We start from the raw sequence: 15,814 nt of genomic DNA, 5'->3' as shown, positions 1-15,814 counted from the left end.
TGGAGGCCTAAACCTGTGCGAGAGTGCCCCCTGGTGGAGATTGTAAACCAATTCAGCATGAGCTCGCGCATTTTTCTTTTCCTCAGGACGAATAAAAATGTAAATAATTAATAAATAGATTATTACCTACTACCAAGATAAGCGCCTGATATGGACGACCCGCCTATAACTCTCAAATGGCTTGATTCAATTCATTTAATCGGCAACGACACGGCGCTTTATACACGTATTGTCATTACGATAACTCAATTTCCTGTTGCCAAAAGGGCTGAGTGGAGCGCGCACTTCGCTTTCTGCCCTGGCGTTTGAGGAGGAGCTCGCTTGTTTATTCATTCACGTCAGCCCCTCTCTCCCTGCCCTCCTTCCTGCTCCGCACAACGGGGACCCACTCCTCCGCCACCACGGTTTTTTCCCCACATTAAAAATAACCACAGTCACGTCGCCACCATAAACCGCTTCTGGATCCAGGTGAGTCACGATATCGCTCTGCGTTTTTCTTTGTGCAAAAAAAAAAACACGAGGCGTGCTTCGATCCTTCGCGTCGGGAGCGCTGACTTGACCGACACCGGAGAGGCGGAGTGATTCAACCATAACTTATTACAATTCTCCTTTGAGGACGAGCTAACGCAGAGCTATGGCGGTGGTGGTGCAGCAGCAGCAGCAGCAGCAGCAGCATCAATGCCTCGGTGTGCTCGTGCTTTCCACGCCGCAGATCGCGCACAAACGCACAATGTAGGTCAAGTGCTGTTGTCAAAATGTCGTCTTTCTTTTTTTTTTTTGCTTCGATCCCAACAGAGAGAAAGGACTGGAGAGAATGGGGGGACGTGACACACACACACAGGGGAGGAGTGGGCGCACCATCATCAGGCACATTTGTCCGCGCGTTCACCATCACCACTGCCCTCTGCCCCGGTCTGCAAGCACACGCCGGGCTGCCTGCCTCGCTTTAGGCCTAGTTTCAGCAAAGTTTTCGCTGTTTCGCCTTCCTATAAAGTTGCAGCTCGCTTGGACCGGTGATGCGTGTATATTTGGAGGATGTGACGGTTTTTTTTGTCTCATGGCGTGTCGATATCGATATACCTTCCTGCCATCGCGGTGTTGTGATGCACTGCAGCAGATAACCTGTAGCCGGATGCCCTCACGGGACAGCACCAGTTGGCTGACTCCTCACTTGGCTGTCAGTGATCGTCGATAGGCCACAGGTATATCCTCACTGCACTGATGACTGAACACAGCATCTCACACAGGCTGCCAGGAAGACGTGTGGTTACAGTGCATTAGGGCTGAAACAACTAATCGATTAATCGCCAACTAATCGATTATTGAAATAGTTGTCAACTATTTTACTAATCGATTAATCGTTTTCTAGTAAACACAGACTTAAAAAGAGCAAAAATTACATTATTTTTTTTAATTTTTGATGGAAACCTACTTTGTTTTACAAGTTAGGGTCTTTAGTGTTTTGTACATTGAAAATTTCATAAATATCTGTCGTAAAGCAGAATTGGCACTAAGAGCCTGCAAAAACACTCACTTTAAGTTCACTCCATCAACATGTCCTCAAGTGATGCCACTATAGCATTATGTGATTAAAAAAAATGAAAAAATACCGTTGTCATACACCATTCACAGCTAAGCCGTTAATCGATTAATCGTAAAAATATTCGCTAGATTAATCGATTACCAAAATAATCGTTAGTTGCAGCCCTACAGTGCATTCTTCACACCCATCAAATAAACCTGGACAATTGACTGAAATTTTATCGAAATCGCAATCTCTTCTTTGGTCAATCTCAATAATCGTCTTTGGACTTTATAATTGACAAGTTTACAGCAAGTCAATGGAAGATTTTTGTGTGTTAACCTCTCGACTTACCAAGCTCATTTTCTCCAGTCCAGCTTTACCCCAAAAGCCTCTCGACAGGAGCGTTTACAGCCTATAGGCCAGTGTAAAACCTCATTTGAAAGCTAAGACCTACAAAAAACACATCTAAGATTTTCCCTCACTTTTTTATCGTATTTTTTGTGCTATTTTGTCTTTTGTTGTGCTTTTGTTCCTTGTTTTGTTCCTTTTTCCATCACATGTTTTGTTGCTCTTTTCGTTACGTTTTTGTTGGTTTTTCATCACTTTTCAAGAAGCTTTCAGATTTGGTTGAAGTTGAACGTGTGAAAATGTGTTCGGTTAAGAAGTTAAATCATACTGGAGGAAAGTTTTTGTGTTCTGTTGTAAATGTATGTTGAAAATTGAGAATGATCAGTATGAGAAGAAAAAAAAGTGATTGTTTTGCCATATAGTCCAGCCCTACCATCAACTGTTATCCATTATTCTGAATCACAGTAGTTAAGTTTTAGTTTTCACTTTGTTTCTTTTGACATAATAATGAGAGATTCAGACAGTGACCTTCCTCTCTGCAATAGTTTTAATGGTTTGTGTAAGGCAGGGGTAGGCAATGTCAGGCCCGAGGGCCAAATCTGGAAAAAGAATAATCGTTTTAAGGAAGAAATGACGAATCTACTTGAATTAAGAGATTTGGTCTGGTCTTAGATGAGATAAAACCTCTAGTAGTGGTCATTCTCTTAATTCAGATTATTTTGTGTCATTTCAAGTGAAAAACAATTGTCTGATTTCAAGTGGGTTTTATTCTTGTTCCACTGGCGCTAGCATTTGTATCTTGGATTAGTTCAAACTGAAATTCATAGAAGAACTTCTATTCAAGCAATTTTAAGCAATTTTAATTTAAGATGGTCATGTTTCCAGTGTTGTGCTTTACTTTGGGCTAATAATCAGCAGCTTCGGCCCTTGGTCTATTTACAATTAAAAATATCGGCCCTCCGCCAAGAAAACTTGCCTACCCCTGGTGTAAGGTGTCTATTAATTAATATCTATTAAATGTAATATTTATAGTTTCCAAATTAGTTTATTTTGCAGGGACTGTACATGAAAATATTACCACAATGAGGAATGTAGCTACGTTATGTTAGGTGTTCATAAAGAGTACAAATACAGAAAACAACAAGTTAGTAAAATGCATCATACAGTCCCATAACAAATAGAAAGAAGACATACAATATCTGTCCAAAACACATAATACAACACTCCCCCCCCCTTTGGATTCAATAGTTTTATTTTCTCATCTGCCCGAGTCAGCACATTGCAGCAGTCTGCTGTGGCTGGCATGGGTGAAAAATAGAACTTGATACAGTATTTCTTGAAGCACAACTCACTCCCACTGCCATGACTGAGGCCTTTTAATGCTCTCTGACACTTGAGTTACTGGTAGTATGTGAGGAAGAGCTTTCTAAAGCTGCAAGTCATTGTGCAATGCTTATCACTGCGATTGCAAGTTATCACTTTGCTAGTTCAGCTTAATATAGTCTACGCCGTTGTTCTGTGTTCACTTTCTATAAAACTCATCAGTAAAGTTATGCCTTTGTGGCCTCGGTGTTTTGATGGAAAGAGGAGAGAGATTTTATTGTTCCTATTACTTAGCCTCTCTTTTCCAGGCAGTGCTGTATTAGTGGCCAAGTAGTTCATGCTCCTCTGAATTTACTGCTGTGACTGTTGCAGGTTCAGTTTTCTTCCCTTGTGTCTGTGTGCAGTCAGTGTGGAGAGGTGGCACTTGTGCACAATGTTGGTGAGGGAGCTGGTGTGACTGTCCTGTGCTCTTTGTTTGAACCTCAGGAGAACAGCCATGTGTCTGTGTTTAATGGACACTCCTCTGGACGACTTATTCATGCTGCTCTCAGCCCACCCTGGAGAAGAGGTTAAGCCTATGAAAGCCACAAACATTATTCACAGGTTTATCACGACAGATGCAGAGTGCAATTGATCGAAATGTTATCATAAAAAACATAATTTAAAAGAAATAACAACGCAAGTTTAAAAAAAGCTGAATTTTGACCTTTAAATGGTCCTTGAGAAAAACATTATTTCCTTGTTTGAAAATTGAGATTAATTGCTTGATTGCTTGATTGTTGAAAGAAAGTGTTGATATTTTTTTGCCATATCGCCCAGGTCTATTTTTTGCATTTTTACCTAAAGTTTATTAAACATATTTTTCAAGCTAAAAACTGAATCGTATTATACTATTATATTATATAGTATTATATATAGTATTGTACATATCCACACTGTACGTATCACGATATGTTTTGATTTACAGTAACTATTGTGAAACTTTGAACAAGAAAAAAAGGGATGTGTTATAAACAAGTGATGAAGTTATAGACCAAATGCTGCTTGACACTTTTAACAAGTGTTAAGTCTGAAAAGTGCATAACCACAGTGTAGGTTTAGAGTTTCTGAAGAAATATTACATTAAAAAGTATTTAAAGTATTGATACTTTGATAAAGTATTGATGCTTGGTGTAACAACAATTGACTATAGAAAAATATTTCAAAGCTATATATTGTCCCAGCTCTACCATACACTGCCTGACCAAAACAAAAGTCTCCGCCTGGATTTAACAAACTGTTACGATCTGACCAGGTTGTTCCATTCTAAGATGTTTTCTAAGATGACAATGCCAGGATTCATCGGCTCACATTGTGAAGCAGTGGATTGACCGCTACAGAGTCCAGACCTTAACCCCATTGAGAGTCTTTGGGATGTGCTGGATAAGGATATACGCAGTGGTCACACTCTCCCATCATGAATACAAGCTCGATCTTGGTAAAAAATGAATGGAAAACCCTGGATCTTTCGACATTGTTGAAGCTTTTTGAAACAATAACGCAATGAGTCCATGCTGTAATCAAAGCTTTTTTTTGGGTCAGGCAGTGCACAATACAGTGTCTGCTTACATTGGTGTATGAATGAGAGAGTGAATGGGTGACTGGTTCCTTACTGTAAAGCGCTTTGGGCCTGATAAAGGTAGAAAATAAGTTGAGTCCATTTACCATTTTACCATTTACAATGCAACTTTTTTTTTGCACAATGTTCCACAGAAAATTATACATTAGTAAAATTTTAAGAAAACTGAAAAGAAACTTTTAGTACAGTTTTATAGATGTTTCAATTGCTGTTTAAAACTTCCAATGGATAAAGTTACAACCTCGAATCGATACTTAGAAAAGATAGAAAAGGAGACAAAAGATGTATCCATGGAAAATGGTCTAAAAGTGGAGGAACTATGGCCCCGGCAATAAACTGAGGACCAGGCAAAGATACTGAGACCAGTGTAACATGAAGAAACAATAGACTACGTTCAGACTGCAGGTCAGAGTGACCCAAATTCTATTTTTTTCCCCCATCTGCGACCTGTATCAGATCTTTTCATGAAAGTCTGAGCAACACAGATCTGATTTTTTTTTTCAAATCCGACCCAGGTCACAGTGTGGTCCTAAATGCAACTCGTCTAATTATTTGCAATGTGACTGTATTGACTTATTACTATTACCTATGTATATTTAGTGTTCTAATGAATCAAATGAAATTGTGTTCACTGTTACAGCTTCATGAGCAGCTTATAGCACACTTCGCTGATGCATCACGAACACATCAAGCAGCTTGCAGACCTTCTGTCATTTCTCAAGTGAATGAGATCGGCTTTGCAGCATAAAACTGGACAGATAATTGATGTTTACTTGATGAAACTTTACTATGACACATCGTTGAATCCTTCTAACAGTGAAGCCTTAATTTGGACAAAACATGGACGACATTGACTGCTTTCTATCAGGTTACTTCATCAGATGATTTAAAATGACAGTCTCCTTTATATTTTTATACTGTAACAAAGACATTCATTTGTATTGGTTCATATATCGACTGCATTATCAAGAGTGATAGATAATTTCTCCCTTATAAATTAAAATTGTTTTTCATTTGCTTCTTAAGTGGATAGAAGTTGGTCGGACAATGTTATTATTTCTTATTACCAAGATGAGAGTGATTGAGAGCATGACTTAAATTGACAGTTTGATGGACTGCCTCCAGTTTTCACCGACGCAGCTCCATCACTGCGTCCCTCAGCTGTGAGACTGGACTTCTGGCCTCGTCCTCTCTTCTCTCCATCTCTCCCTCCTGTGACTGCGGCCATGTTTATGAAACCACAGAGCGGGCTCTCCTTCTTTCCCTCTTTCTCTGTTTTCCTTTAAGCCCCTCCCTCTCTCTCTCTCTCTCTCTCTCTCCTCCCTCTCCTCCATCTCCCACTTTTCAATCTGCTTCCCTCCATTTTCTCCTCTTTCGCTCTGCACTGCACTAAACGTACCCCCACCAACACGCTGTACGCTGCCCCTCCTCTTTTTCTCTCACGTTGCTCCCTGTATTCTGTCGTTTTTTTTCCCCCCTCTGTCTCACGCTCTGTCTCTGCTACCTCCTCCCCTCCCCCACGCCAGACTCGCTGCTGTCTCCCCCTCCAGCAGCAGCGCTCTTTTATCTCCCCCACCGCCTCACCCTCCGTTCCCTCTTTTCATTCTCGGCTATCATCTGTTCCACTTCTCTCTCCCCCTCTCCCTCGCTTTCTCTTTCAACTGATCACGCCCCATTTTGTCTTCTTTCTCTTTCCCTCCATGTTCTCTTATCCTCTCCTTCATCACTAGGCCTGTTCCTCTTCAGTTTGATCACAAACTTTATGGCAAAGCATGTTCCGTAGCTACTAACGCAAAAACAAATTGATGCGCCTGTCAGACAAGCTACTACCTCGTGTTCAACAAGTGGTAAAAGAGCCGTCAGAAACCTGTGTAGGTAGATGGTTCAGCTCACGTCACTGCCAGCCCAGGTGCCATGGACTGTGTCTTGGTGTATAGGCTCAATGTTGTGTACTTTTGCCCAACTAAAATGATTGCAGATATTGTTCTGTCACTGCACATGGGAAAAGTTATACATCTTATATTATTTGGCAAATGACTTGGTTCCCTACCATCAGGTTTCTTACACTCCTTCATTGAATCCCCCTAATGGGTGTGATGGCAAATTTCATATCACAATTGTCGTATCAATCATGATTCATTGATTTGTTGTTTTGTGTGAGTGAAATATTTTGTGCTTATGGTTTGTATTAACAATATTGATCAATCCAAGTTTATTCTATTGCACTGTACAACTACACCTTGACAGACCAAAGTGCTTTACATGAAAACACAAAACATCAACATTAAAATATGCTTAGAAACTTTTTTTCCCTCTGTAACGGAGTTTGGTTGAGTCATAAACTGGCAGAATTCGGTTATGCTTTGTAATAACTACACTTTATTTTGCCTTAATGAATGATGAATTAACACTTAATTCATCGTGAACAGTTCATTAGTTACGTGTGATTAACACTTAATAACTACTTAACTACTACAGGTAATGCCTAACTCATTATTAATAGTTCTTCACATACTTATTCATTAAGTAGTAACTAGGGCAGGGCAATATGACCTAAAATCTATATTATGATATAAAATAGCAATATCCTGATAATGATATATTTATATATAATTATTATATTATATATATACACAATATAAGTGACAATGGACAGATTACTTAAAAAATATATTTATGTATTTTTATTTCTTATTTCCTTGCAAATATGATCTACTCCAGCAGTTTACATCCTTCATTTCATTTTACTTTTTAAGCACCTGTCCCCGTGTGCTACAGTCGGTGCTTTTGCTGCTCTGATGGAGCTGAGCGGGAATGAAAAAATGGAGATGTCTATGCACAGCTTGAGCTCGCAAGCTGCTTAGGACTGGATGTGTGTGTCGACCTAGCTCAGGTGCTATGTAGTAACTCATGAATTGTTCATAATTAATTAAGTGTTAGCTCATCATTTATTAAGGCTAAATAAGGTGTAGTTATTATAAAGTGTTCTGAAGTGTCCTGTCTCTACTGCAGGAGATCAGTGAATTTCCCAGACTCGTTGTCGTTGGCATTTTTGGTTAATGTTGAACAATGATTAACTGTTCTCCACCTGCATGTCTGTCTTGTGTTTGCACGTTGTGTTTCTTTACCAGGAGAAAACTTTCTAACAGTGTTACCAATGTTACATTAACAGTGTGATATAAGAAGTCTCTAATATGAGTGATGTGCTGATATCATTGCCATTCACTTCACTGTACTATTTAGTGCCAAAAGTTGTCAACCACAGTTCACATTTACATAGACTCCCTCCCAAAGATTAATAAAGGTCTTGATCTCATTTTTGTGAACATTTATGTCCATCCATTTTGTATTTCTTTTTCCTATACGGCATTCTGCTCTGCCCATCCCCCTCTTTTCTTTCTCTTTCTGTCTCTCTCACCCCCTCCCCTCTCTCTCTTTCTCTCCCTGGCTCCTCTCTCTATTTCTACACTAAACCATTCTCTCTCTCTTTCTCTCTCACCCCTCCCCTCTCTCTCTCTCTGTCTCCCCTCTCCTTTCTCTCTCACACACACACTCTTTCTAAACCTCCCTTTCTCTCTCTCACCCCTTCTCTCTCACTCTCTCCCTTGCGCCTCTTTCTGTTCCTGCTCTAAACCCTCCTTTTTCTCTCTCCAGCATTGCCCTCCATCATCCGTTCGGTCATCTCTTTTCCGTCACCTTTCTTTCGTCAACTCCTCATTCAAGCCGGGGCACAAAGCAATGTTTGGACACTTTGGTCTCTGAATGACACAAGGAAGCATGCAGAAATGGCCAGCCAGCCGAAACAAATCAAATCTAAATTCCCCTTTAAATCTGTAAGTAATTGTGGGAGTTGTAGCTGATATTTGAGGTCTGTTTTCTATTTTTTTGTAGACTGTTGTTGTTGTTGTTGTTTGTGTTTGGCCTGCATCACTAGAGCCACTACTATGGCACTAGTGAGGGGTTGAGGAAGAGGAAAGTGGGAAGGCTTTATGCCCCGCCCCTTGTCGCGCATTACGTACAAAGATCAGGCGAATTGTCTGTTCTCACTCAGCGGAAGGATGAGATCCTTGAAGCACCTGAAGCTTTACAAGAGAAGTGTGGTGAGTTCAGTAGCTGTATTGACTTTGTAGAACATGAAGCTGTAAATGTCTCAGAGAAATGCGGTGATGTTTAGTTTGAAAATTAGAAATCATTTTGACAAGTTAGATCGAACAACTTTAATGCGGCTGAAACATCCCATGTCATTGTATTTGTATTTTTCCCTCTTCTTCTGTCATTTACTGTCTGCCTCTGCCTGTCGTCTCCATCCTCACTTCTTCCTTCCCCCTTCGTATCTGTCTCTCCTGATCCTGACGGCTCTGTCTCCTTCGCTCATTCTTTCTCCTCTCAGTCTCTAGATTAATCAAAGCTTCTCTGCTCTTCCTTTTCTCTCAACCAACTCGTCCAGCCTTATGGACCCAGCTTGTGTTTTGCCCCGATCTTCCATTGTTTCCTTTTTGTGTGACTTAGTGTGTCTGTGTGAGAGTGAGATTATATACCCACAATCTCATGCTTCTGCCGTACACAGCCTTCAAGATTACAATGTGGTTTATGAGTCTCTGAGCTTTTATATTATGTTGTTTCTCAAATGTCCATTTGAAGGAAAAAGGAAGTGAAATGTTTTGGTCTGTTGTTCAGCATAGTCATCTCTTTGTGTGACAAATATAGATTCCTCCACTTGTTCAACACTCCTGATGATACTTATTAAATGTGTTGTACTTTTACAGCCAGGAGCTGTAAAAGTACAACACATTTCAGTTATGTCGGTACTCTCTGATTATGAAACGTTAACAGTTCTTGTGCTTTCATGTGGGAAATGTTATGTTTCATAATAATTTCAGGTTTGGAGTGTATGTTTTTTTGTGTGTGTTTAAGAGCCTTAGTTTGACAGTGCTTGTCTGGGTGTTGCAGGAGGAGGCGAGCCGGCGCCTGGGTAGATGTGAACCCAAGGGAATGGCCCGGCTGGTGGACACAAGCACACAGACAGATCCCGTTGTTGTGCTGTCCTTGGCCCAGGCCGCCGTGCTAGGTCTTATCTCGCAGAATGAAGTTTTCGGAGCTACCATTGCACCCAATGGCTTCTACACCGGTGATACCAAAGAGTCCCCAGCACCCCCAGTAGACGGAGTGGACTACGAATACGCAGACCAGCTTATTGGAGCTAACGGAGATTACCTCGGGGACAACTTGGGAGAGGACGGACAGATGCAACCCAGCTGCAGTCAGAGGAGGTGGCAGCAGGGCCCTCCTGCGCACCAAGAGGCTAAAATGGTTCTCCCAGACCGCCACAATAACCTCGCAGGTGGAGATGGGATGGTGTCTCATGTGAAAGGGGAAGCAGTGAGCACTGGGATATCCTCATGTGTTCATATGCTCAACAACATGGCTCCTAGAGGTGGCCTAATCCAAGTAGATCCAGCCTCTTTGAGAGTTCCGAACAAAAACTGTGTGGAGTGTGACCGAGAGTCATCTACACAACAACAACAACACCAGCAGCAGCAGCAACAACAGCAACAACAACAGCAGCAGCAGCAGCAGCAGCAGCAAGCACCTGTTCTCCCCCACCCCCCTCCTGTCCAGGTGGGCCACAGAGGAGCAGATCCTTCTGCCCACCGGGGACTGCAGGCCCCAAGGGCTATGGGAGCCCACGGGCGAGCGGGTAGAGAGGAGGGAGATGGGGTTGAACATCAGGGGAACAATATGATGAAGCCAGCTCCGCAAGAGGAAGCCATCAGCAGCTATTTCCAAACCAGCGAAGTGGGAAGTTATGACTCAAATGAGATGGGGATGGGTGGCGAGTATGAGGACAGTGGCCAGGGCATGATGTGGACAGATGGGAGCGGAGGGGGGCAGCATCAACAACCTCAGCAGCCCCAGACTCCACGACGCCAAGGGGGTCGGAGAGTAGACCGGCTTGACATCAATATTCAAATTGACGAATCTTACTGTGTAGATGTTGGAGATGGCCTCAAGCGCTGGAAGTGCCGAATGTGTGACAAATCCTACACCTCTAAGTACAACCTTGTCACACACATCCTGGGACACAATGGCATCAAACCACATGCCTGTCCTCACTGTGGGAAGCTCTTCAAACAGCCCAGCCACCTTCAGACACATCTGCTGACCCACCAGGGCACGAGGCCACACAAATGCACTGTGTGCAAGAAGGGCTTTACACAGACCAGCCACCTGAAGCGTCACATGCTCCAACACACTGACGTCAAGCCCTACAGCTGCCGCTTCTGCCGCAGGGGGTTTGCCTATCCCAGCGAGCTGAGGGCGCATGAAGTGAAGCACGAGCGTGGGCGGTGCCATGTGTGCTCACAGTGCAACATGGAGTTCCCCACATACGCTCACCTCAAGCGACATCAGACCAGCCATGAAGGCCCGCACACTTTCCAGTGCACAGAGTGTAACAAGTCGTTCGCCTATCGCAGCCAACTGCAGAATCACATTCTGAAACACCAGAGTCCCCGACCTTACACCTGCTCCCAGTGCGGCCTGGAGTTTGTGCAGCTCCACCACCTACGGCAACATTCACTCACTCATAAGGTACAGACACCCATTGACCTGACAAAACTGTATCCTTAACATAATGCATGTACTGCTCATACCATGTATCAGTGATATTATATACACTTTAATATCATTCATACATGACTAAATTCAAATGAGAAAAAAAAAAGTAAATCCATCACTTGTGTTATGTTTCTGTGTGTCCAATTTGACGGTCTTGTTTGATTAATAGATGACGCTGTATTTAGTTCTTTCTTTGCATTGTGGTGGCACGGTAGCGCAGCGGTTAGCGCCTCCGCTTCACAGCTAGAAGGTCCCGGGTTCGATTCCCACCAGGACGGGGCCTTTCTGTGTGGAGTTTGCATGTTCTCCCTGTGTCTGCGTAGGTTTACTCCGGGCACTCCGGTTTCCCCTGCCACTAAAAACATGTGCAATAGGTGAATCCTCCAGCCAGGTGATTCTGACCATCAGCCTGGCTCCACATCATGGAGATGGGTCCCCGGGCGCGGCACTGCCGTCGACCACTGCTCCTTATGGGTTGCCCCAGTGGCATCGAAGGATGGGTTAAATGCAGAGGACAAATTTCCCTACGGGGACAATAAAGTAAACAAACAGAATCAGAATTCTTTAACTCACCCGCACACTTACCCAACCAATTATTATAATTATTATTTTTATTCCATGAAATCTTAATTGGAGCTGATGTGACGTGGATTTAGACGTTGGAGTAGAGTCCCCATCCCATTAGTGTCAGTTATGTTATGCTCATTATATTGCGCATTTGCGTAAAATGCCTATAATTGCTTGGTGCCTGCATCACACTTCTCACCCCGTATACTACAGATGTTATAAAAACAATGAAGGATATATGTATGACTAGCTCAGTTTCTAAACATATTTTGGCATATTTTACCATGCTCCCTGGTTGACTCTTTAGCAGCTGTTAGTTGTGAATTAGTAGTTAGTAATAGCAATTTATTTGTATTCTTTATCAATAGTCCCTCTGCATGTGCTGACTTTTATATTTTGGCTCTAAATGCATAAAATATGTTAATTTGAATGGAGCCAAATGACGGCTCTCTGTCCTTTCTTGTAACAGTAAGAAAGCGGTTCTACGATTTATGTAAAGTCTAAATATTTAACATTGCTTGTCTTGTTGTTCCATTCGGATGCTGCAGGGAATGAAGGGCCACAAGTGCGAGGTGTGTTCGAGGGAGTTCACCCTGTCTGCCAACCTGAAGAGGCACATGCTGATACACAACAGTGTGCGGCCGTTCCAGTGCCACGTCTGCTTCAAGAGCTTCATCCAGAAACAGACTCTCAAGACCCACATGATTGTGCATCTGCCTGTCAAGCCTTTCAAATGCAAGGTGAGCACTGTAGTGTAACAGATAAAAAAAACATGCTGCCTATGATTATTTTAATTTGATCTTTTATTGATTCAAAGGAAGCATTTGAGTAATGACATAGAAACTGGACACTCCATAGTCCATTATGATAAACCTTATTGAAACAGAGCTGCAAAATGCATTATCCCTTACTATCCCCTAGTCACCATGCTATTTCCAGACTGTTAACACGATATCACTGTGCTGTAAACAGAGTGAAGTGCTACCTTTCAATCAATAAAAGACTGGACTGGAATGTAAAGTGCAGCAGATTCAAATGTGAACCTTTTCCATCCAGGTGTGTGGCAAGTCTTTCAATCGAATGTACAACCTTCTGGGCCATATGCACCTCCACGCTGGCAGTAAGCCCTTTAAGTGTCCGTACTGCACCAGTAAGTTCAACCTGAAAGGGAACCTGAGCAGACACATGAAGGTCAAACATGGGATGGACACGTCACCAGAAGCACAGGGTAAGAGAAACTATCTGAAATGGAAAGATATGGTTCCGATGTGTTTATTTGAGGTGGAATTTGTCAATCTGTGCTCTTAGAACTCATTAAAGATCTGCGTAGGGCTGGGCGATATGGACTAAAAGTCATATCCCGATATATTTTGGTTGAATATCGATATAGATTATACATCCCGATATTTTTTCTGCAAAGTGAGAGCTGTGAAATGAAATGTTAAGTCAAAGTCAAAGCCAAATACCAGAAGTTTTATTGAAAACTCACTTTAAAATGTAAACATCAACACTGTATAACAAAGCTCCGTATGGTGCACATTTAAATAAAAAATCTTAAATAAAAATAGCCTATAAAATAAAATAAGGCAATCTTTTTATATAAAGAGCATTTATATATAAAGAGATAACAAAAGAAAGTGCTTAGTTTAAGATAAACTTTTTAAAAATTGGCTTGAGATTACCCGTTTCTTTTTGTTAACTTAATAGCTTATCTGAATTTAAAATATCCCGATATATGCGATATGGTCTAATTCCATATCTCTTTTAACAATTTATTGATATATCGCCCAGCCCTACGTTAAAGGAAAGTGTACCCTTTTTTACGCAATAAACACAAGACCCAAAACACAGAACATTTACAAAGTTAAGACTCATAAGAGGACATACAGAGAAGACAAATAATGATACCAAATAAAAAATAAAAATTGGTCAAGCAGTATTGATGTTGTTGTTTTTATCATGGCATTTTGCGTGTTAGCAATTGTGAAATCTGGAAGATCAGCTTAAACTTTTTTCTTTCTTTTTTTTTGCAGAGGTTCTGCCTGAAATGGAAGCCCAGGGGGAATACGAAGGACAGAATTTCAATTATACATCATCAGACAACATGGACAATGGTGGCTCACAGAACCTTACAAAGCTCACAAATGCAAATATGGAAGACATGGAGGAATATTACAACTTTGGGAAAGATACAAACAGCTACACCACACCTTGAGTGGGCGTGCAATACGTGCTTTGGATTTTCAAAACACTTTTGTCTTGAAGTACCAGAAGACTCAAGATGAACAGAAATACAGTATGGACATGGTTTGGAGCCTTTTTGGCGCTTCCTTTTTCAGAGACAAATGTGGCAGGCAGTCACATAAGTATTGTGTCATCAGTTTGTCTCGGTCATTGGAAAGATACACCCTACAGTCTGATGAAATGGAAAGATCAACTCTTTTTTTTTACCATGTCTTTGCAAATCGCTGATACGTCCTTTGAAGTACATTAGACTGAAAGTGCCAGAGACTCGTGCAACTAAGCTTCCAGGTGGAATATATAATTACTATATACAGTATATATATATATATATATATAAACTTTCTATACTTAGTCATAAGTACTACTCTTCCTAAACTTAGGTAACCATTCCATAGTTTATCATAAAAAAGGCTTGTTGCATTTGTGCGTTTTGCACAGGACTTTGTAGCCTCTTAACAGTGCACTTACTTCAAAGTTGCTACTGTCGTATGTCAGAGTTCCCCATGTTGCTGGCACGTGAAAGCCGACTGTGTAAGAGTTAGTGTTAACCCACATTATTAACACGGTTTACTTTTCATTAATATCAAACTAGTGAATATGCCGTTCTACTTTGCATTACGAACTATACAATGCACTTTTTAAATGATAGCTATAATTTCTATGAAGCCCACATTAGGTACATAAATAGTTTAGTTTATTGGTTGAGGACCAGAGCTATTTTCATTCCTCTTTCTTTTTAAGGGACTTCCTGTGTAATGTGGCCATATCAAAATAAACAAATGTTATATTTGGCCACAGTTGAGATGTTAGGGGCTAAAAGTGTTCCCCCGGTCCTGCCATGCAGGTCAGCATTGTAATGCACACTAAACCTGATGAATGATCGATAGTTCTTTTTTGTTTAATTTAAAGGCCATGGTCTATTTAATAAAAGTTCTTAAGTTTGATTATTTTCTATTGTCATATTTTGTGTTTTTAAAAATCTAATCTTCTGATTAAATTAAAAGGGAATATTATCTTGTCTAATTATCTTCCTAGCAAACTGAAAACGTGATGAAAAATTCTATATTCATTTTATTCCCAGGCAATTCCAGTTATCGGATGATGGCAAGTCATGTGTATTGCAGGTTTTTCTCATTACAAATGTGTTTAAAATTTAGAAATGCAATAATCCGGAACAGTGTTGCAGCCATTGACTTTACAGTCTATGGTATCAGCTCTCATAATGCCCCCTGCTGGTAGAAACCATACTACTACTACTACTACTACTGTTACTACAACTACTACTGTTACTACTACTACTAATACTAGAACTACACCATACTTGCCATTATTTTATTCAGGATTTATTTATTGTACTGTCAATGCCACAAAAGATTAGGGCGGCACGGTAGCGCAGCGGTTAGTGCTCTCGCTTCACAGCTAGAAGGTCCGGGTTCGATTCCCACCAGAGACGGGGCCTTTCTGTGTGGAGTTTGCATGTTCTCCCCGTGTCTGCGTAGGTTTCCTCCGGGCACTCCGGTTTCCCCTACCACTAAAAACATGCACAATAGGCCAGGATGAATGATGTGTGT

General features: G+C 41.3%; 1 protein-coding gene across 3 annotated transcripts; it reads left to right on the top strand.

The window, feature by feature from the left end:
* Positions 1–310: 310 nt before the first annotated feature.
* znf710b (zinc finger protein 710b) lies at positions 311–15,236 on the top strand. Of its 3 annotated transcripts, none has more exons than XM_079555861.1 (5): positions 311–468; positions 9,765–11,405; positions 12,548–12,739; positions 13,056–13,227; positions 14,033–15,235. In XM_079555861.1, exons 2-5 carry the CDS (start codon positions 9,807–9,809, stop codon positions 14,212–14,214), a joined length of 2,145 nt encoding a protein of 714 aa, XP_079411987.1. In that variant the 5' UTR covers positions 311–468; positions 9,765–9,806; the 3' UTR covers positions 14,215–15,235. The 3 variants fall into 3 exon arrangements, with proteins under 3 accessions (XP_079411987.1, XP_079411986.1, XP_079411985.1); XM_079555860.1 differs by lacking the exon at positions 311–468 and adding an exon at positions 8,377–8,647 and having other exon boundaries at positions 14,033–15,236; XM_079555859.1 differs by lacking the exon at positions 311–468 and adding an exon at positions 8,713–8,914 and having other exon boundaries at positions 14,033–15,236.
* The last annotated feature ends 578 nt before the right edge of the window (positions 15,237–15,814 follow it).

The sequence above is a fragment of the Gobius niger genome (genome assembly GCF_951799975.1).
Source record: "Gobius niger genome assembly, chromosome: 4".
Classification (NCBI taxonomy): Eukaryota; Metazoa; Chordata; class Actinopteri; order Gobiiformes; family Gobiidae; genus Gobius; species Gobius niger.
This window is presented reverse-complemented; position numbering and strand designations above follow the sequence as displayed.